A 22530-nucleotide genomic window follows, 5' to 3' on the forward strand; every position below is an offset into this window, starting at 1 on the left:
TTTCCCAGTAATAAAAGCTTAAACATATTGCAGACATGGAAAGTTACTCTTTTTTTATGTAACATAATAAGAATGATCAGATCTGTTCCCATCCACAGGAAGTGTCAGGGAGAAGAATCTAGAAGCTGGAGGCCGGGGAGATGACGTCCTTAGTAGTAAAAGTAATGGAAACTCTTCTCAAATAAAAAATGGGACTACTGACCCCCTACATACCGATAACATGTTTAAACAACAGTGATCAGACAATGTTCGGTTCTTCGGCTGCTTTTTGTCTTTATTACATAGAACGATAATCGGGTGAATCTGCAGATTATCACTCCGTGTAATAGAGCCCTAAGTATCCGTATATTCATATAGTTCATGCAGGTAACATGTAACTGAGCGTGTATACACAGCACCAGCATGTAGTTCTCGCACAGACTGCCCCAATACTGTATATGTAGGATGTATAAACGATTGGTTCATATAGTTTATGCAAAGCCGATCCTGGTTGCTGTATCTGCAGAGTGGGTAACATGATCATACATAGTACAAGTACATAGACGACAAGATGGTCACTATAAATAGTTACAGCCGGTGACTGAGGAGAATGTGTGACTGTTCTCTGCATTTAGTGGTCACTACTCACCTGGGCGGTTACCTGTAGTGATGTCCTCCTTATACTGCTCATCACTGCCGTATTCGGTCTCTTCTTTAATGTTTTGTATAGTGTTAATACAGTTCAGATCCTTCCATGTTGTGAAGTCCTCCTTATACTGCTCATCACTGCTCACATCTGTCTCTTCTTTCACCCTTATTTCTGAATCATTAATAGGGATCAGATCCATTCTTGTAGTGATGTCCTCCTTATACTGCTCATCACTGCTGTCATCTGTCTCTTTTACCATAATGTCTGTATCATTAATAGACTTCAGATCCTTCCCTGTAGTAATGTCCTCCTTATACTGCTCATCACTGCTGTCATCTGTCTCTTCTTCTTTTACCATAATGTCTGTAGCATTAATAGACTTCACATCCATTCTTGTAGTGATGTCCTCCTTATACTGCTCATCACTGCTGTCATCTGTCTCTTCTTTTACCATAATGTCGGTAGCATTAATAGACTTCAGATGCTTCCCTGTAGTGATGTCCTCCTTATACTGCTCATCACTGCTGTCATCTGTCTCTTCTTCTTTTACCATTGTGTCTGTAGCATTAATAGACTTCAGATCCTTCCCTGTAGTGATGTCCTCCTTATACTGCTCATCACTGCTGTCATCTGTCTCTTCTTCTTTTACCATTATGTCTGTAGCATTAATAGACTTCAGATCCTTCCCTGTAGTGATGTCCTCCTTATACTGCTCAACACTGCTGTCATCTGTCTCTTCTTCTTTTACCATTATGTCTGTATCATTAATAGATTTCAGATCCTTCCCTGTAGTGATGTCCTTATACTGCTCATCACTGCTCACATTCGTTGTCGGAGCATTAATATTGTTCCCATCTTCCCCCTGATACATAAGATGTGAGAGAAATATTGTAAAAGTCATCAAACAGTAGGAGAAGTCAGGTGGGATGTACAGATCATAGGGAACATCTCCATCTACCTGATCCTGATCCTGTGGAAGAAGAGGACGGGGACATCTCTCTGGTGCTGTTCTCTTACTGGATCTGACTGGAGGGAACACATACAGAGACTGAATTCATTCTTTCAATCCAGTCTGTATACAGACCCCCCCACACACCAGTCCTCTCCCCCAGTATACAGACCCCACACACCAATCCTCTCCCCCTGTATACAGACCTTCCACACACCAGTCCTCTCCCCCTGTATACAGACCTCCCCCACACACCAGTCCTCTCCCCCTGTATACAGACCACACACCAGTCCTCTCCCCCTGTATACAGACCACACACCAGTCCTCTCCCCTGTATACAGACCCCACACACCAGTCCTCTCCCCCAGTATACAGACCCCACACACCAGTCCTCTCCCCCAGTATACAGACCCCACACACCAGTCCTCTCCCCCTGTATACAGACCCCACACACCAGTCCTCTCCCCCTGTATACAGACCCCACACACCAGTCCTCCCCCCTATATACAGACCCCACACATCAGTCCTCTCCCCCTGTATACAGACCCCCCCACCCCCACACCAGTCCTCCCCCTGTATACAGACCCCACACACCAGTCATCTCCCCCTGTATACAGACCCCAAACACCAGTTCTCTCCCCTGTATACAGACCCCCCCCACACACCAGTCCTCTCCCCTGTATACAGACCCCACACACACCAGTCCTCTCCCCCTGTATACAGACCCCCCACACCAGTCCTCTCCCCCTGTATACAGACCCCACACACCAGTCCTCTCCCCCTGTATACAGACCCCCCACACACCAGTCCTCTCCCCCTGTATACAGACCCCCCACACACCAGTCCTCTCCCCCTGTATACAGACCCCCCACACACACACCAGTCCTCTCCCCCTGTCCTCTCCCCCTGTATACAGACCCCACACACCAGTCCTCTCCCCCTGTATACAGACCCCCCACACACCAGTCCTCTCCCCCTGTATACAGACCCCCCACACACCAGTCCTCTCCCCCTGTATACAGACCCCCCCCACACACACCAGTCCTCTCCCCCTGTATACAGACCCCACACACCAGTCCTCTCCCCCTGTATACAGACCCCACACACCAGTCCTCTCCCCCTGTATACAGACCCCACACACCAGTCCTCTCCCCCTGTATACAGACCCCCCACACACCAGTCCTCTCCCCCTGTATACAGACCCCGCACACCAGTCCTCTCCCCTGTATACAGACCCCCCACACACACCAGTCCTCTCCCCCTGTATACAGACCCCACACACAAGTCCTCTCCCCCTGTATACAGACCCCACACACACCAGTCCTCTCCCCCTGTATACAGACCCCACACACACCAGTCCTCTCCCCCTGTATACAGACCCCACACACAAGTCCTCTCCCCCTGTATACAGACCCCACACACACCAGTCCTCTCCCCCTGTATACAGACCCCCCACACACCAGTCCTCTCCCCCCTGTATACAGACCCCACACACCAGTCCTCTCCCCTGTATACAGACCCCACACACCAGTCCTCTCCCCCTGTATACAGACCACACACACCAGTCCTCTCCCCTGTATACAGACTCCACACACACCAGTCCTCTCCCCCTGTATACAGACCCCACACACCAGTCCTCTCCCCTGTATACAGACCCCACACACCAGTCCTCTCCCCCTGTATACAGACCACACACACCAGTCCTCTCCCCCTGTATACAGACCACACACACCAGTCCTCTCCCCTGTATACAGACCCCACACACACCAGTCCTCTCCCTGTATACAGACCCCACACACCAGTCCTATCCCCTGTATACAGACCCCACACACCAGTCCTCTCCCCCTGTATACAGACCCCACACACCAGTCCTCTCCCCTGTATACAGACCACACACACCAGTCCTCTCCTCCCATCTTACTGTGGATATTGAAGTTTCCTTCCCTCTGTTTCTCAGTATACAGGAGTATATAGTTCGGTAGTTTCCTGCTTCCTGTAACCTCAGCACAGCCCCGCCCCTTCTGCTGACGTCACAGGAGACAATACACTCCACATCTACTCTGCTGTGCTGGATGAGCTGAAGTGATGTGTGTGCAGCAGAGCTGTGTGTGTGTGATGTGTGTGGAGCAGAGCTGTGTGTGTGTGTGTTATATATGCCTGCAGCAGAGCGCTGTGTGTAATGTACATGTAGCTGAGCTGTATATATGTAATGTACATGTAGCTGAGCTGTATGTGTGTAATGTACATGTAGCTGAGCTGTATGTGTGTAATGTACATGTAGCTGAGCTGTATATGTGTAATGTACATGTAGCTGAGCTGTATATGTGTAATGTACATGTAGCTGAGCTGTATGTGTGTAATGTACATGTAGCTGAGCTGTATGTGTGTAATGTACATGTAGCTGAGCTGTATGTGTGTAATGTACATGTAGCTGAGCTATATGTGTGTAATGTACATGTAGCTGAGCTGTATATATGTGTAATGTACATGTAGCTGAGCTGTATATGTGTAATGCACATGTAGCTGAGCTATATGTGTAATGTACATGTAGCTGAGCTGTATATGTGTAATGTACATGTAGCTGAGCTGTATATGTATAATGTACATGTAGCTGAGCTGTATGTGTGTAATGTACATGTAGCTGAGCTGTATGTGTGTAATTATATGTAGCTGAGCTGTATGTGTGTAATGTACATGTAGCTGAGCTGTATATGTGTAATGTACATGTAGCTGAGCTGTATGTGTGTAATGTACATGTAGCTGAGCTGTATGTGTGTAATGTACATGTAGCTGAGCTGTATGTGTGTAATGTACATGTAGCTGAGCTGTATATGTGTAATGTACATGTAGCTGAGCTGTATGTGTGTAATGTACATGTAGCTGAGCTGTATGTGTGTAATGTACATGTAGCTGAGCTGTATGTGTACACAGTAGAGTCAGGCCCGTTTCTGCCATGAGGCAGAATGAGGATGCCGCCTTAGGCGGCAGATTTTGGGAGCCTGCAGGGGCGGCAGAATCTTCCCTGCTGCTGTCATTTGCAGCCCAGTGTGCTGTGTCCCTGTGCTCTGTCTCAGCTTCCTCCCCAAGCAGTGTCCGACATCTGTGTAATCTCTGGCAGAGAAGCAGATAGCGTTTTGCCTCAGACAAGGCTCCTCCCCGCCTGCAGGGGGCAGTATTCTGAGAGCGGACAGCTGCTCATACAGGCCATCGATCTGTTCCTGGCATGCAGCACTGGTGGGCAAAGTTAAAAGCTAAGGTGAGTGTAATCCCTGACACTCATCTATGTTACAGGGCAACCAGGAGATAAATCATGCAGAGAGCAGGAAAGCCGGGCAGTAGAGATACAGCTGCTCTGCACTACTGTTCTTTGTTGTCAGTGTCATCCAAGGGTTAACCCCCTCCCTTCCTCCTAGTTGTATAGAAGGGCTCTGCTTCTCTCATGCAGTTACTGTGTCCTGACTCCTATAACATGTTCTCAGCAGTCGAGTCGGGGGATAAAACAGTAAGGGGAGAGTCTGTCCATAGCAACAGGCTGCTCAGTTCTTACAGGGCAGGCAGGAAACACAGGCTTAGGACCATAACAATCTGTAAGTCCTGTCCTGAACCTCTTAGAAGATCTCCAGCACTTCCCTCACTGCTCCCCTGATTTGTACACAGACCCTTCATCATGGCAGAGACCTCATATGTACAGTGTGTATACCAGTGCATGCACACAAGCTTCAGCTGCTCTATATTTCATATTTGCTGCAGTTTTTTTAAAGTATTTTTCTGCTGTAAACTTGCAGTTGTCCTGCTGTATCCAGACAGCCAGGCTGCCACTTCATGCAGAGCAGGTAGCACTGGTGTGCACAGCCTCATCATTTATTATGTCAGAATCCAGCTCTCAGCGCCTCTGTTCTATATGCTGGAACTTGTAGTACAACACTTACAGCTAAAAGATGATTCTGGTTCCTTAAAGTAAGAGACCTATGAGGTTCTGCGGCATCTGAGATGTGTAATGAGGTTCTGCAGCAGCCGAGGTGTATTACAATAATCTATGTGCATTATGATATCTGTATAGCACTGCTCACCTTTAAAAGTAATGGCCTCTTACTTTATAAAGACATCATCTTTTAGCTGCAATTGTTGTACTACAAGTGCCAGCATATAGCACAGCTGCTGCAAAACATCATAATACAGCACAACAACTACAGACCCACATAATACAAAATGACAAAATAATAAGTTTATTGATAGCTGGGGTGATGTGGGAATAGTTGCTACATAATTTAATCTAGAGTCGGGGGGGGGGGGGGGGCAAAATTTACATTTTTGCCTCAGGCAGTAGACAAGATAGAATCGGCCCTGAGTAGAGTTGTACATGTGTAATACAGAAGCGGGCTTTTGCTGGGGGGCATATGCCATGAAGGCTGGGCACACAGGGGACCCAGTACTATATAGACAACAAAGGGGGCCTCATAGTGTAGAAAACATAGAGGGGCCTGGCTACTATTTGGAGGCTCAAACTGGGCCTAACTGCATATATGGGGGCACAGAGGAGCAGTGTTACTGTGTGAAGCAATACACATGAGGATTTGTATAGAAATTAGCATGATGCTTAAAGTCACTTTCGTAATTTTTTTTTTTTAAGAAACTTTGTAATTGGGTTTATTAGCCAAATATGCCATTATCTGCATTAAAAACGCCTTTTCCCAGGCCCCCCCCTCCTTCCTCTTTTACATCCACTGCAAAAAATCATGAAATTGTTACTTGTTGCATGAGTCACACCCTGTCTGTTCCTATAGAGAGGGGAGGGGGGAGGAGGGAGTTAGACGGCAGCAGAAAGCCGAGAACAAAGGGATTACAGGTAGGGAGCTGGGTGACAGCTGTAATCAGAGCTCAGAGAGGTCAGTGCTGATGGTCAGAGGAGATACAGGGTGAGGTATTTGTAGATTAACTCTTTGTTGCCCTGTTTTGGTCTTTTATTTAGCGCTCTCCATAGGAGAACAATGAAGACAGGGGGGAGAGCTTCAAACTGCTTTTTCATGATAAAAATGCATTTTTTGGCTAATAAACCCAATGACAAAGTTTCTTAAAATCGCCTGGACTATTGATTTCTGCAAAAAAATATTTCACGACAGTGACACTTTAAATGAGGAGCCTAAAATGTCTGGTAGATTCTATGGAGATGACTGGAGCAGTCTTTCTGATAGCCGGGCCAGATGGAGAAGAAAAGGAAAAACAAACAACCTAGATTAGCAAAAACATCACTTGAAATTCATGCAGAGAAGACCCCCTGTAAGTCACTGGATGTGGCTGTACATTAATCACTTATAACGTCTGCAGAACGTAAGTAGGCTGGATCTTCCTCTATATGGTCACTGCTTAAAGAGGACCTGTCAAAGGCTCCCGACCCCCGTCTGGAGCACCCTATACTCACCTGATCCCGCCGGGTCCCGCTTCTGGAGGTGGTCGGGTGACTGAGATATGAGCGCCCGAAGCCCGGCGCGCGCGCTCCTCAGATGAGTCCAACACTCATAGAGAATGACGGAGCATCGGACTCACCTGTCATTCTCTATGAGTGTTGGACTCATCTGAGGAGCGCGCCGGGCTTCGGGCGCTCATATCTCAGTCACCCGACCACCTCCAGAAGCAGGACCCGGCGGGATTAGGTGAGTATAGGGTGCTCCAGCGGGGGGTCGGGAGCCTGTCACCCCGACACGGGGGGTGACAGGTTCCCTTTAAGGAGAATATTGGTCTGGCTTTAAAAGGTTCTTGCACATCTGGAAGGCCTTGTCAGCAACAACAACAACAACAAAGGGCATGGGAGGTCCATCAGTCCCAAATTTTCACAGTAAAGCCCTTGACCCATAGCAGAGTTCTTAAAGAGAACCAATCACCTAAATATAACTGTCCCTATTATGACAGTACATCTCTCCCTAAGTCTATTCATGAAGATACAGACTGCATTTGCAGTCTGTATCTTTATACTTTACCTGATCCGCTGTTCCCTGGCTGTTCCGGTGAGCGCCGCCATCTTGATGACGTCACTTGCGTTCCAGCGTGACGTCATCAAGATGGCGGCGCCGCCGGAACAGCCAGGGAACAGAGGATCTGGTAAAGTATAAAGATACAGACTGCAAAGGCAGTCTGTATCTTCATAGATAGACTTCATGAGGATACAGACTGCATTTGCAGTCTGTAGCTTTATACTTTACCTATCCTCTGCTTCAGTGCCGCAAGGCCGGGCACCGCCATCTTGATTACGGGCCTTGCGTTCCACCGCTGGAACGCAAGTGACGTAATCAAGATGGCGCCGCCGGCCTTGCTGCACCGAAGAAGAGGATTAGGTAAAGTATAAAGATAGACTGCAGAGGCAGTCTGTATCTTCATAAATAGATGAGAGAAGAGGGATTTTAGATAATACACAGCGATCTTGCGCTGTATAGCGCGAGATCACTGTGTGTTAACAGAGCGGCAGGCAAAGGATCATGGGAACCTTTCCTGCCACTCTGCATGACGGGAGTTTCCTGTCTCGCGCCGGCTCTTTTGAAAAGAGCCGGCTCGAGACAGGAAAGTAAAAAGGGAATAATTCAAAAACGTGACAATAAAAATAATTAATTATATTTGCAAATGTCAATTAAATTATGATTTGCATCTAATTAAGGAATAAAATTTTTTTAACTTTCGTCCATGATTGGTTCTCTTTAAAGACATTAAAGTAATTTGTTCCACAACAACAACAAACTCATATTGGGCATCAGCGATGGCCATTAGGATGACAGAAAAGAACTTCTTGTAAGTGTAGAATTGGGAGCCGATGTGTTGAGGCTTCTGGATCCGGATGTGCTTGCCATCCACAGCACCCACACAGCTGGGAAACGGTGCTACTTGCCAAAAGTTCTCAGCGATGTCCATCCACTGCTCTGTGGAAGAATGCGGAATAAAGTCTCCTCAAAGAGAAACCCACATGTGTCACAAACAATCCTGGAGATGGTGAATTTTCCAAGTCGGAACTGGGAATGAAGTGAAGAAAATCTTTCTCCAGTGGCAAGATACCTTTTGGTGAAATATTACGACACAATTGGGTGTCCTGACGTTGGATGTTTGCCACCAAACATGCAACAGACATGAGTTAATTGAAGAACTTTTGCAGGTGTTTCCTAAGTTCCTGCGGCAGCGTTCCAGTGTGGAACGCATGCGTTATCTGTGATGCAGTAGGAGGTGCCTAGACATCCAAGGCGCGAAATCTCGTTATTTAAAGAATGGGATGATAGCCTAGAGCGTCCTCGGCACTATAGACCTGACGCCTGAACATAGGGATATGTGAGTGGCTGTGATGAGCCTGGGCATTTCCTATATCATTAAACTTTATTGTTATTTGTATTTTGTCCATTGTGACTGTCAACTACGCAGTCCACCACCATCCTAATGGGAAGCCGTATTGGGCCCAGATGCTGAAGTAAGTGGATGTAGTCTAGAAGTCCCAGAGAGGTTGTCATTCTTGCCTAAGCCCCCTCCAATTGGCTTAGGCCCAGAAAGCTGTCAAAGAGACAAGACACCCTTCCAGGACATAACTTTAAAGAAGTCTGGGAAAAACTTTATTAACTCCTAGACAACCTATGACACAACTGTACGTCATGGTGCCACTAGGGGAGTTCAAAGGAGATCCGCGCGGCAACCCTGTTTTGAACCACTGCGATTCCGGGTGCTATCTGCAGCTTTGGACTGCGGCAGTTAGAAGCACGGTCAGATCGCCGTGCCCACTAAGTAAGCATTTAGATACAGCTGTCAAAGTTGACAGCTGCATTTAAATACCTGTTTTCCCCCCTCCGTGGTGGTCTAGTGGCGCGATGGCGGAGGAGCGGTCCCTGCCCCTATCTAGCCGGGGGTCTACGCCGTAATGGTGCTGATCCCGGCTCGGTGATCTATTGCTCTCGGTTGAAGCAGCAGAGAGCAATAGAACACCAATGTCATTGATCTATGCAGTATGTCTATACTGCATAAATCTTAATGAGAGATCAATGTAGTTATATTAGAAGTCCCCCAGGGGGTATAACCCTATCTTGAAGACTTCTAGCATGTGTGTAAAAAAAAAAAAAGTTTTTTTTTTATTAATAAAAAATCCCCTCCCCTAATAAAAATCAGAATCACCCCCTTTTCCAATTTTATAAAAATAAATAAACAAACATGTTTGGTATCGCTTCGTGCGTATTCCACTGTACTATTAAATAATCACATTCCTGATCTTGCATGGTAAACGGTGTTAGTGCCAAAAAATTCCAAATTGCTAAATTAGGCATTTTTGGTTGCCTCAAATCCAGAAAAATTGTGATAAAAAGTAGTATATACACAAACAAAATACAGATAGAAAGTACAGATCATGGCACAAAAAATGATACCTCACACAGCCCCATAGACCAAAAAATAAAAGCTTTATAAGCATGGTAATGGAGCAATTTGAAGGAACATATATTTTTTAAAAAGGTTTAAATTTTTTTAAAACCATTAAGTAATATAAAAGTTACACAAGTTACATAGCATCGTAATCGAACTGACTTGAGGAACATATATAGGCTGGGTTCACACACAGTATATTTCAGGCTGTATATTTGAGGCTGTATAGCAACCAAAACCAGGAGTGGATTGAAAACACAGAAAGGCTCTGTTCACACAATGTTGTAATCAAGTGGATGGCCGCCATTTAATGGCAAATATTTTCTGTTATCTTAATACAATGGCTTCTGTATTGAAATAATGGCCGTTATTTACCGTTATATGACGGCCATCCACTCAATTTCACCATTGTGTGGACAGAGCCTTTCTGTGTTTTCAATCCACTCCTGGTTTTGGTTGCTATGAGGACCTGACATGAGGACCAAATACAGCCTGAAATATACTGTGTGTGAACCCAGCCATAACATGTAAGTTTTACCCTAGGGTGAACAGCGTAAAAACAAACCCTCCCCCACAATGCTTTGGTTTTTAAATTTCACCAAACATATAATTTTTTTCTGCTTTCACAGCATATTTTAGGCAAAAATTACATCTGTCATTGCAAAAAATAAGAGCTTATGTGGGTCTCTAGGTGGAAAAATGCAAGTGCTATGGCCTTATATACACGAGGAGGAAAAAGCAAAAGTGCAAAAATAAAAATTGGCCTGGTCTTCTAAAGGCTAAAGTATTGTATTGCCCCCCAAAGGATATACAAATCACCAATATACACTTATTACAGGAAATGCACATAAAGTGATTTTCTTTCTGTTATTTTCAGATCTGTCGCCATCCACAACTCTGAGGCGCGCAGGGTATGCCATAGAATACGGAATCCTTAGAATACGGAGTTCCTTAAGTTGGCGCTTCACCACAGTGAATGTGGCCCTTGTGTTCTGGAGGTCAGCAGAAAAGTCAGGGAATATAGAGACTCAGGCCCTATTGTAGTGTAGGTAAGGTCTTCCAGCTGTCGGGCCGGAGTACAAAGTCCCGGTCATGGAACATATTCAGATTGGGTTTTAGTTACTAGTGGGGTACCACAGGGGTCAGTGTTGGGTCCACTTCTTTTTAATATTTTTATTAATGATCTTGTAGAGGGGCTACAGAGTAGAATCTCCATTTTTGCAGATGATACTAAACTGGCTAAAGTAATCACCACAGAGGAAGATATCATATTACAGAGGTATTTGGAGAAGCTGGAGGCTTGGGCGGTGAAATGGCAAATGAAGTTTAATGAAGTGGATTACGCATTTGGGCCATAGAAATAATAAGTACAGTTATGTGCTAAATAATAAAACACAGAGTAAAACTACTTCCGAAAAGGACCTGGGGGTATTGGTGGACAGTAAACTCCACTTTAGTAATCAGTGCCAGGCAGCAGCTGCCAAGGCTAATAACATTATGGGATGCATCGAGAGGTATAGATGCTAAAGATGAGAACATAGTTTTGCCTCTTTATAAATCACTGGTCAGACCACACATGGAATACTGTGTACAGCACCGGTATATAAAAAGGACACAGCTGAATTGGAGCGGGTGCAAAGGAGGGCAACAAAGGTCATTAAGGGAATGGGTGGGGTTATTTACGCTAGAAAAAAGACGTCTTGGGGGCGATCTGATCACAATGTACAAATATATGAATGGACAGTACAGAGATCTTTGTAGTGGTCTTTTTACTCCCAGGACTGTAACCATGACAAGGGGTCATCCTCTACGTCTAGAGGTAAGAAGGTCAGCACAGACGTGGGTTCTTTACTGTACAAGCGGTAAGACTGTGGAACTCTCTGCCACATGATGTTGTCATGGCCGATTCATTAAATAAGTTCAAGGGAGGCCTGGATGCTTTTATATAAAATATAAATATATATAAAATATAATATTACAAGTTATGGGCATTAGATTTTTGGTGATACGTTGATCCAGGGATGATTCTGATTGCCATTGGAGTCGGGAAGGAATTTTCTCCCTGTGGTGGGGCGGTTGTCGTCTCCCTAGGTTGAACCTGATGGACTCTTCTCTTCTTTCGACCTTATTAACTATGTTACTATGTTACAGTTTAACATACGGGCTAGGAGTGGTCTCGGCCCCAGGTAGTGGTGGTCTGGTCGCGACTCTATGGGCCGTTCAATAGCAAAGGCCCCAGAGAATTGAGTTTTTGGGAACAAATCCTTAAGCCACTTTACACCAAAGGCCCCAGGGTCTGTCCCCTCCGTGCGCTCAGGGAGGCCAATGATGCTCAGGTTGTTGTGACTGAGGCGGTTCATCATCAGCTTTTTGTTTCCACATATTTGTGGATTGTTCTAGACTCTGGCTGCTGGAAGTGGGGCTGTTCTGTCCTCCATGTCAGAGATACGGTTCCCAGCATGGCAGACGTGCTCCCTGAGGTTCTGGAAATCATGACACAGCAGACTAATGCCCACTCCCACCTCCTCCAGCCTGCCCGTTGCAGAGGTGTTACAGGTAGTTACGGCTGCTAACAGCTGCTCAGATACCTCCCTGAGTGTGGGCTCTGCGTCCTCCTCCTGTCCCTCTTGTGGCTCCTGCATCTCGTGCCGCCCTGCTGGGGGCTGTTGCTGGCCAGAGCTCAGCAGCTTGCAGAAGCCGGCGCCATCTTGGATCTCCTTGCGGGTGTATGCCTACAGCTTCTCAGCCGCGGCAGACTGCTTGCTGTTGTTCTGAGGCGTTGGGGAACACCGGGGGAAGCCAGGATCAGGTCAGGATAATTAGCCGACAGGGGTTTAGTACAGTGCGCTTGTTACATGCATCCGCTTGCTCCGGCAGTCAGGCCACGCCCCCAAGTTCTGATTTTCTTTTAAAGCATTTACTGCATTCTCAACATTAAAATGACTTCTCCCCTGTGTGAGTTTTTTGATGATTATAAAGACCTGATCTGTGAGCAAAACATTTCCCACATTTTGAGCATAACAATGGCTTTTCGCCTGTGTGAGTTCTTAAATGTTCAACAAGACTTGATTTCACAGTAAAACATTTTCCACATTCTGAACATGAAAATGGCTTCTCCCCTGTGTGAGTTTTATGATGTTCAACAAAATTCGATTTCACAGTAAAACATTTTCCACATTCTGAACATGAATATGGCTTCTCCCCTGTGTGAACTTTTTCACGTTCAACAAGTTTTGTTTTCCAAGGAAAGCACATCCCAGATTCTGAACATGAAAATAGCTTCTCCCTTGTGTGAATTTTTTGATGTCTAGTGAGAGGTGATTTCTCTGTAAAACATTTTCCACATTCCAAACATAAAAATGGCTTCTCCCCTGTGTGAATTCTTTGATGATTAGTAAGATCTGATTTCTGTGAAAAACATTTCCCACAATCTGAACATGAAAGTGGCTTCTCCCCTGTATGAATTTTTTGATGCGAAATAAGATTTCCTTTTGAAAAAAAACGTTTCTCGCATTCTGAACATGGAAATAGCTTCCCTGCCCCGTGAATTGTTTTATGGCAAAGAAGACTTGATTTGTGTTTAAAACGTTTCCCACATTCTGAACATAAAAATGGCTTCTCCCCTGTGTGAGTTTTTTTATGTTCAGTAAGAATTGATTTCCTACTAAAACATTTCCCACATTCTGTACATGAAAATGGCTTCTCCCCTGTGTGAATTTTTTGATGTTTAGTAAGAGCTGATTTGTGTAAAAAAGATTTACCACATTCAGAACATGAAAATGGCTTCTCCCCTGTATGAATTTTTTGATGCAAAATAAGATTTCCTTTAAAAAAAAAAAGTTTCTCACATTCGGAACATGAAAACGGCTTCACTGCCCCGTGAATTGTTTTATGGCAAAGAAGACTTGATTTGTGTTTAAAACGTTTCCCACATTCTGAACATAAAAATGGCTTCTCCCCTGTGTGAATTTTTTTATGTTCAGTAAGAATTGATTTCCTAATAAAACATTTCCCACATTCTGAACATGAAAATGGCTTCTCCCCTGTGTGAATTATTTGATGTTTAGTAAGATCTGATTTGTGTAAAAAACTTTTCCCACATTCTGAACATGAAAATGGCTTCTCCCCTGTATGAATTATTTGATGTTTAGCAAGACTGGATTTCTTTGCAAAATATTTCCCACATTCTGAACATGAAAAAGGCTTCTCCCTTGTGTGAATTTTTTGATGTCTAGTAACACTGGATTTCTTTGTAAAACATTTCCCACATTTTGAACATAAAAATGGCTTCTCTCCTGTGTGAATTTTTTGATGTTGCGCAAGATTGGTTTTCAGTGTAAAACATTTCCCACATTCTGAACATGAAAATGGCTTCTCCCCTGTGTGAATTTTTTGATGTTTAGTAAGACTGTATTTCTTTCTAAAACATTTCCCACATTCTGAACATAAAAAAGACGGGACTTGTATAACAGGATGAGATGAGAGATCTTTGCTGTGAGGGGCTGAGGGTGTATCTGGTATAGTGGTCAGCTCCTCATATGTATCTTGTGTGATATGATCCTCTGAGGAGATCTGATGTCCCCCTGAGCTCCTGGTAGAATCATCTGCAAAGGAGAAAACACCATTTCTCTTATTTCCCAGTAATAGAAGCTTAAACATATTGCAGACATGGAAAGTTACTCTTTTTTATGTAACATAATAAGAATGATCAGATCTGTTCCCATCCACAGTAAGTGTCAGGGAGAAGAATCTAGAAGCTGGAGGCCGGGGAGATGACGTCCCTAGTAGAAAAAGTAATGGAAACTCTTCTCAAATAAATAACAGGACTATTGACCCCCTACATACCGATGTTTGAAAGACAGCGGTTCTTCGGCTCTTGTTGTCTTTATTACATGGAACGATATTCGGGTGAATCTGCAGATTATCACTCCATGTAATATAGCCCTAAGTATCCGTATGTTCATATAGTTCATGCAGGTAACGTGTAACTGAGCGTGTATACACACCACCAGCATGTAGTTCCCGCACAAACTGCCCCAATACTGCATTTGTAGGATGTATAAACGATTGGTTCATATAGTTTATGCAAAGCCGATCCTGGTTGCTGTATCTGCAGAGTGGATAACATGATCATACATAGTACAAGTACATAGACGACAAGATGGTCACTATAAATAGTTACAGCGGGTGACTGAGGAGAATATGTGACTGTTCTCTGCATTTTGTGGTCACTACTCACCTGGGCGGTTACCTGTAGTGATCTCCTCCTTATACTGCTCATCACTGCCGTATTCTGTCTCTTCTTTAATTTTTTGTACAGCGTTAATACAGTTCAGATCCTTCCATGTTGTGATGTCCTCCTTATACTGCTCATCACTGCTCACAACTGTCTCTTCTTTCACCCTTCTTTCTATATCATTAATAGGGATCAGATCCATTCTTGTAGTCATGTCCTCCTTATACTGCTCATCACTGCTGTCATCTGTCTCTTCTTCTTTTACCATAATGTCGGTAGCATTAATAGACTTCAGATCCTTCCCTGTAGTGATGTCCTCCTTATACTGCTCATCACTGCTGTTATCTGTCTCTTCTTCTTTTACCAGAAAGTCGGTAGCATTAATAGACTTCAGATCCTTCCCTGTAGTGATGTCCTCCTTATACTGCTCACCACTGCTGTCATCTGTCTCTTCTTCTTTAACCATAATGTCGGTAGCATTAATAGACTTCAGATCCTTTCCCGTAGTGATGTCCTCCTTATACTGCTCATCACTGCTCACATTCGTTGTCGGAGCATTAATATTGTTCCAATCTTCCCCCTGATACATAAGATGTGAGATAAGTATTGTAGAAGTCATCAGACAGTAGGAGAAGTCAGGTGGGATGTACAGATCATAGGGAACATCTCCATCTACCTGATCCTGTGGAAGAAGAGGACGGGGACATCTCTCTGGTGCTGTTCTCTTACTGGATCTGACTGGAGGGAACACATACTGAGACTGAATTCATTCTTTCCATCCAGTCTGTATAAAGACCCCACACACCAGTCCTCTCCCCCTGTATACAGACCCCACACACACCAGTCCTCTCCCCCTGTATACAGACCCCCCACACCAGTCCTCTCCTCCTGTATACAGACCCCACACACCAGTCCTCTCCCCCTGTATACAGACCCCACACACACCAGTCCTCTCCCCCTGTATACAGACCCCACACACCAGTCCTCTCCCCCTGTATACAGACCCCACACACCAGTCCTCTCCCCTGTATACAGACCCCACACACCAGTCCTCTCCCCTGTATACAGACCCCCCACACACGTCCTCTCCCCTGTATACAGACCCCACACACACCAGTCCTCTCCCCCTGTATACAGACCCCACACACCAGTCCTCTCCCCCTGTATACAGACCCCCAAACCAGTCCTCTCCCCCTGTATACAGACCCCCACACACCAGTCCTCTCCCCCTGTATACAGACCCCCACACACCAGTCCTCTCCCCTGTATACAGACACACACACACACACCAGTCCTCTCCCCCTGTATACAGACCCCACACACCAGTCCTCTCCCCCTGTATACAGACCCCACACACCAGTCCTCTCCCCTGTATACAGACCCCACACACACCAGTCCTCTCCCCCTGTATACAGACCCCCCCCCACACCAGTCCTCTCCCCCCGTATACAGACCCCCCCACACACCAGTCCTCTCCCCTGTATACAGACCCCACACACCAGTCCTCTCCCCTGTATACAGACTCCACACACCAGTCCTCTCCCCCTGTATACAGACCCCACACACCAGTCCTCTCCCCCTGTATACAGACCCCACACACCAGTCCTCTCCCCTGTATACAGACCCCACACACCAGTCCTCTCCCCTGTATACAGACCCCACACACCAGTCCTCTCCCCTGTATACAGACCCCACACACACCAGTCCTCTCCCCCTGTTTACAGACCCCACACACCAGTCCTCTCCCCCTGTATACAGACCCCACACACCAGTCCTCTCCTCCTGTATACAGACCACACACACCAGTCCTCTCCCCCTGTATACAGACCCCACACACCAGTCCTCTCCCCTGTATACAGACCCCCCACACACGTCCTCTCCCCTGTATACAGACCCCACACACACCAGTCCTCTCCCCCTGTATACAGACCCCACACACCAGTCCTCTCCCCCTGTATACAGACCCCCAAACCAGTCCTCTCCCCCTGTATATAGCCCCCACACACCAGTCCTCTCCCCTGTATACAGACACACACACACACACACACACCAGTCCTCTCCCCCTGTATACAGACCCCACACACCAGTCCTCTCCCCCTGTATACAGACCCCACACACCAGTCCTCTCCCCTGTATACAGACCCCACACACACCAGTCCTCTCCCCCTGTATACAGACCCCCCCCACACCAGTCCTCTCCCCCCGTATACAGACCCCCCCACACACCAGTCCTCTCCCCTGTATACAGACCCCACACACCAGTCCTCTCCCCTGTATACAGACTCCACACACCAGTCCTCTCCCCCTGTATACAGACCCCACACACCAGTCCTCTCCCCCTGTATACAGACCCCACACACCAGTCCTCTCCCCTGTATACAGACCCCACACACCAGTCCTCTCCCCTGTATACAGACCCCACACACCAGTCCTCTCCCCTGTATACAGACCCCACACACCAGTCCTCTCCCCTGTATACAGACCCCACACACACCAGTCCTCTCCCCCTGTTTACAGACCCCACACACCAGTCCTCTCCCCCTGTATACAGACCCCACACACCAGTCCTCTCCTCCTGTATACAGACCACACACACCAGTCCTCTCCCCCTGTATACAGACCCCACACACCAGTCCTCTCCCCTGTATACAGACCCCCCACACACGTCCTCTCCCCTGTATACAGACCCCACACACACCAGTCCTCTCCCCCTGTATACAGACCCCACACACCAGTCCTCTCCCCCTGTATACAGACCCCCAAACCAGTCCTCTCCCCCTGTATATAGCCCCCACACACCAGTCCTCTCCCCTGTATACAGACACACACACACACACCAGTCCTCTCCCCCTGTATACAGACCCCACACACCAGTCCTCTCCCCCTGTATACAGACCCCACACACCAGTCCTCTCCCCTGTATACAGACCCCACACACACCAGTCCTCTCCCCCTGTATACAGACCCCCCCCCACACCAGTCCTCTCCCCCCGTATACAGACCCCCCCACACACCAGTCCTCTCCCCTGTATACAGACCCCACACACCAGTCCTCTCCCCTGTATACAGACTCCACACACCAGTCCTCTCCCCCTGTATACAGACCCCACACACCAGTCCTCTCCCCCTGTATACAGACCCCACACACCAGTCCTCTCCCCTGTATACAGACCCCACACACCAGTCCTCTCCCCTGTATACAGACCCCACACACCAGTCCTCTCCCCTGTATACAGACCCCACACACACCAGTCCTCTCCCCCTGTTTACAGACCCCACACACCAGTCCTCTCCCCCTGTATACAGACCCCACACACCAGTCCTCTCCTCCTGTATACAGACCACACACACCAGTCATCTCCCCCTGTATACAGACCCCACACACACCAGTCCTCTCCCCTGTATACAGACCCCACACACCAGTCCTCTCCCCCTGTATACAGACCCCACACACACACCAGTCCTCTCCCCCCGTCTTACTGTGGATATTGGAGTTTCTTTCCCTCTGTTTCTCAGTATACAGGAGTATATAGTTCGGTAGCTTCCTGTAACCTCAGCACAGCCCCGCCCCTTCTGCTGACATCACAGGAGAGGATGAGCTGAAGTGATGTGTATGTAGCAGAGCTGTGTGTGTGTAATGTGTGGAGCAGAGCTGTGTGTGTTATATATGCCTGCAGCAGAGCCCTGTGTGTAATGTACATGTAGCTGGGCTGTATGTGTGTAATGTACATGTAGCTGGGCTGTATGTGTGTAATGTACATGTAGCTGAGCTGTATATATGTGTAATGTACATGTAGCTGAGCTGTATATATGTAATGTACATGTAGCTGAGCTGTATGTGTGTGTAATGTACATGTAGCTGAGCTGTATGTGTGTAATGTACATGTAGCTGAGCTGTATGTGTGTAATGTACATGTAGCTGAGCTGTATATGTGTAATGTACATGTAGCTGAGCTGTATGTGTGTAATGTACATGTAGCTGAGCTGTATGTGTGTAATATACATGTAGCTGAGCTGTATATGTGTGTAATGTACATGTAGCTGAGCTGTATGTATGTAATGTACATGTAGCTGAGCTGTATGTGTGTAATGTACATGTAGCTGAGCTGTATATGTGTGTAATGTACATGTAGCTGAGCTGTATATGTGTAATGTACATGTAGCTGAGCTGTATGTGTGTAATGTACATGTAGCTGCGCTGTATATGAGTAATGTACATGTAGCTGAGCTGTATGTGTGTAATGTACATGTAGCTGAGCTGTATATGTGTGTAATGTACATGTAGCTGAGCTGTATATGTGTAATGTACATGTAGCTGAGCTGTATGTGTGTAATGTACATGTAGCTGCGCTGTATATGTGTAATGTACATGTAGCTGAGCTGTATATGAGTAATGTACATGTAGCTGAGCTGTATATGTGTAATGTACATGTAGCTGAGCTGTATGTGTGTAATGTACATGTAGCTGAGCTGTATGTGTGTAATGTACATGTAGCTGAGCTGTATATGTGTGATGTACATGTAGCTGAGCTGTATATGTGTGATGTACATGTAGCTGAGCTGTATATGTGTAATGTACATGTAGCTGAGCTGTATGTGTGTAATGTACATGTAGCTGAGCTGTATGTGTATATAGTAGAGCTGTATATGTCCATAACAAAAGGAGGAAGTGCAGGCACTTCGGTCACCAGTGCTCCTGACACCACAGCTTCTCTTATTAAACCACTTGACCGCTCTGGTGGTGCTCGCTGCTGAACGTGCAAGTCCAATGTAAATAATAGTAAAATAGATGAACAACGGCAACTCACCAATATAGAGCAGAATACGATGCTTTATTACAGGAAAAGAGCAGTGTACAAGCAGAAGGTGCGTTCCACAGATTAGAGCGACGGCGTTTCGCGCTTGCGCGCTTCAACTGGCTCACATAATCTACGTCATACAGCTGGCGCAGCTTTATGCGTACGCTATAGCTGTTGTCATGGTTACCATATTAACTCCATATGTACCAACCAAAATGTGGATACGCCATACAAAGTAGTATAATACATATAATATAAACAGTTAAAACCATTACAAAAGAAATACAAAGATGAACAACAGACAACTATATAAAGATACTCATGTCATTTTTATCATTGAGTCCTAGAGCTCCTAAGGCCCCTGTTTTCATAATCCACCAGGACTCCCGCTTCAGCAGCCGCTGATGGCGGTCTCCTCCATCACTAGAAGGTTTCACAATTTCAAGACCTAGAAATTTAAGGACACCTTTATCACCATTATGTTCCTCAATTACGTGATTTATCAAGCGTGTGCAGCCTACTCCTGTCCGAATAGAATTACAGTGTTCTTTGAACCTAATAAACAATTTTCTTATGGTTTTACCTATATAGAAGCGACCGCAGGGGCACAGGATGGCATAGACCACAAAACTAGATCTACATGTGATCAGTTGTCTAACTTCCCATCCTGTGCCTCCTACGGTCACATCCCTTCCCTCCTGCATATAGTTACAAAAGGAACAAAACCCACATCTATAGTTACCTTTAAGGGCACTGTTTTCCAACCAATTTCTGTGTCTTTTATTACTATTGGTGTTCAGAGTGGCAAGTGAATCCCTAATTGTACGTGTACGTCTATATGAAAAGATAGGCTGTTTCATAGCGATTTCTTTGACATCATCACTTTCTATTAGGTGCCAATGTTCTCTGATCGCGTTCTGGATTACCTGGTTTTGCTACACAAAAGGAGGTTAAAGAAAAGAAAATGGATAAATTTTTGCGAGATAAGATTGATTTTGACTTGGGAAGAGTCTTTGATTGGAATATCAAAAAGCAAAAACGTAAAAATAACAAACCAATAAAACGCAGTGGTGACTATTGGACTACTGACTCTGACTCTAGTGTTCCAGAGGAAAACACAGGGGGGTATCAGCAACAAGGGGCCCGTCCTAAAGTGGGGCCATCTGTCCCTTTAGGAAACTCATCAGAAGGGGCCGCAGGAAAAAGACCCCCACGTTGGCACCAGGGCCAGAAAAAGAAACAAGTCACATGGACTCACTAATTAATACGGGTACGAACTGTCAACCTAATGTGATTAATCTGACTAACATTGATTTAGGTGCAGATTGTTTGTCGGTTTTAGCCAAAGGTTTAAATTTCTGTATTGCTGAAAACTTTAAAGCCACCCAGTTTGAAATAGACTTATTTAAGGGGATAAGGAAAATTAATCTGTAAGTTTTTTTCTAAAAAAAACCCAAACCCAATGCCTAGACAAATAGGAGAAATTCCGGCTGCAATTGGACCCCTTGGTTTCAGTGTCACGATGAATATACCTGAAGAGGTATCCAGGGATGCCCAAATGCTTATGGAATTAACTAATGAAGAGGTGAGTGATCCGGACTCTCCCATTGAGGTGGGTGAATTTGAGGGAGGTAATAAATCACAATTTTGTCCCCCGATTTTACCAGAGGGCCCCTTAGACCTTTTCTCCACCTTAGTCTTGAATGATGTCAAGGCCCAACTTTATCCACCTTGTACCGATAACCTCTCGGCCAGTGAGAAGCGGGCCTTGTCTTGGCTTTCCTCTCACCCTGATTTGGTGGTGAGGAAAGCAGACAAGGGTGGAAACACAGACGTCCTTAGTCGCTCCTACTATCAAGAAGAGGCAATGCGCCTCCTGGGTGATAGATTAGTGTATCTGCCTCTAAAAGAGGATCCTACTCAAAAATACTCTAACCAGTTACAATCCCTACTTAGGAGATCGGTGGAGTCAGGTGTCATCTCAAAACGCTGTGCGGAGAAACTGTTTTATACACATCCCCGTAAGCCATCTTGGTATTTTTTGCCTAAAATCCACAAGTCACCGAGCCGACCCCCTGGTCGCCCCATTGTGGTGGCGATCGGCTCGGTGGCTGAGGGATTATCAAAATATATTGACTGGTTGTTGCGCCCCATACTACAAGATATTCCCGCTTACCTGAAAGATACAGGTGATTTTTTACAAACCTTGCAAGACATTACATGGCAGGAGGGTTACAGTTTAGTCTCCGTGGACGTGGAGGGCCTGTACACCCGCATCCCTCAGGATGCGGGGGTACAGGCCGTCCGTAAAGTCCTCGAGGACATTGGTAAGCCTGCCCTTTATGTTGATTTTGTTGGTGAGGCTTTGGAGTTTATCCTTTCCCATAATGCATTTAGGTTTCAAGAAAAGTGGTTTAAACAAATATCAGGAGTCGCTATGGGGACCCCAGTTGCATGTTCTTTGGCTAATATATTTTTGGCCGTGTTTGAGAAGAGATTTATCTTCTCACTGACCAATGAATTCATTAAATACATCGTCACA

General features: G+C 45.9%; 2 protein-coding genes and 1 pseudogene across 2 annotated transcripts in view; all 3 read right to left on the reverse strand.

Annotated features, from left to right (window-relative positions):
- Positions 1-22530, reverse strand: part of LOC138786597 (zinc finger protein 208-like) — a 646972-nt pseudogene that overhangs the window by 71874 nt on the left and 552568 nt on the right.
- LOC138786860 (zinc finger protein 585A-like) overlaps positions 1-22530 on the reverse strand; it is a 90147-nt gene that overhangs the window by 1643 nt on the left and 65974 nt on the right. The window contains exons 2-4 of the mRNA XM_069963928.1: positions 15193-15769; positions 13523-14557; positions 13259-13441 (exon numbers count right to left, since the gene is read on the reverse strand). Of these exons, the coding sequence (XP_069820029.1) occupies positions 13259-13441; positions 13523-14557; positions 15193-15655 (1681 nt within the window). The 5' untranslated portion in view covers positions 15656-15769. The remainder of the gene's footprint in view (positions 1-13258; positions 13442-13522; positions 14558-15192; positions 15770-22530) is intronic.
- Positions 419-12595, reverse strand: LOC138787583 (uncharacterized). The gene is made up of 3 exons (XM_069964930.1): positions 12403-12595; positions 1587-1654; positions 419-1490 (listed from the first exon to the last, which is right to left on the reverse strand). Exons 1-3 carry the CDS (start codon positions 12593-12595, stop codon positions 621-623), a joined length of 1131 nt encoding a protein of 376 aa, XP_069821031.1. The 3' UTR covers positions 419-620.

Source organism: Dendropsophus ebraccatus, chromosome 3 (assembly GCF_027789765.1).
Source record: "Dendropsophus ebraccatus isolate aDenEbr1 chromosome 3, aDenEbr1.pat, whole genome shotgun sequence".
Taxonomy (NCBI): Eukaryota; Metazoa; Chordata; class Amphibia; order Anura; family Hylidae; genus Dendropsophus; species Dendropsophus ebraccatus.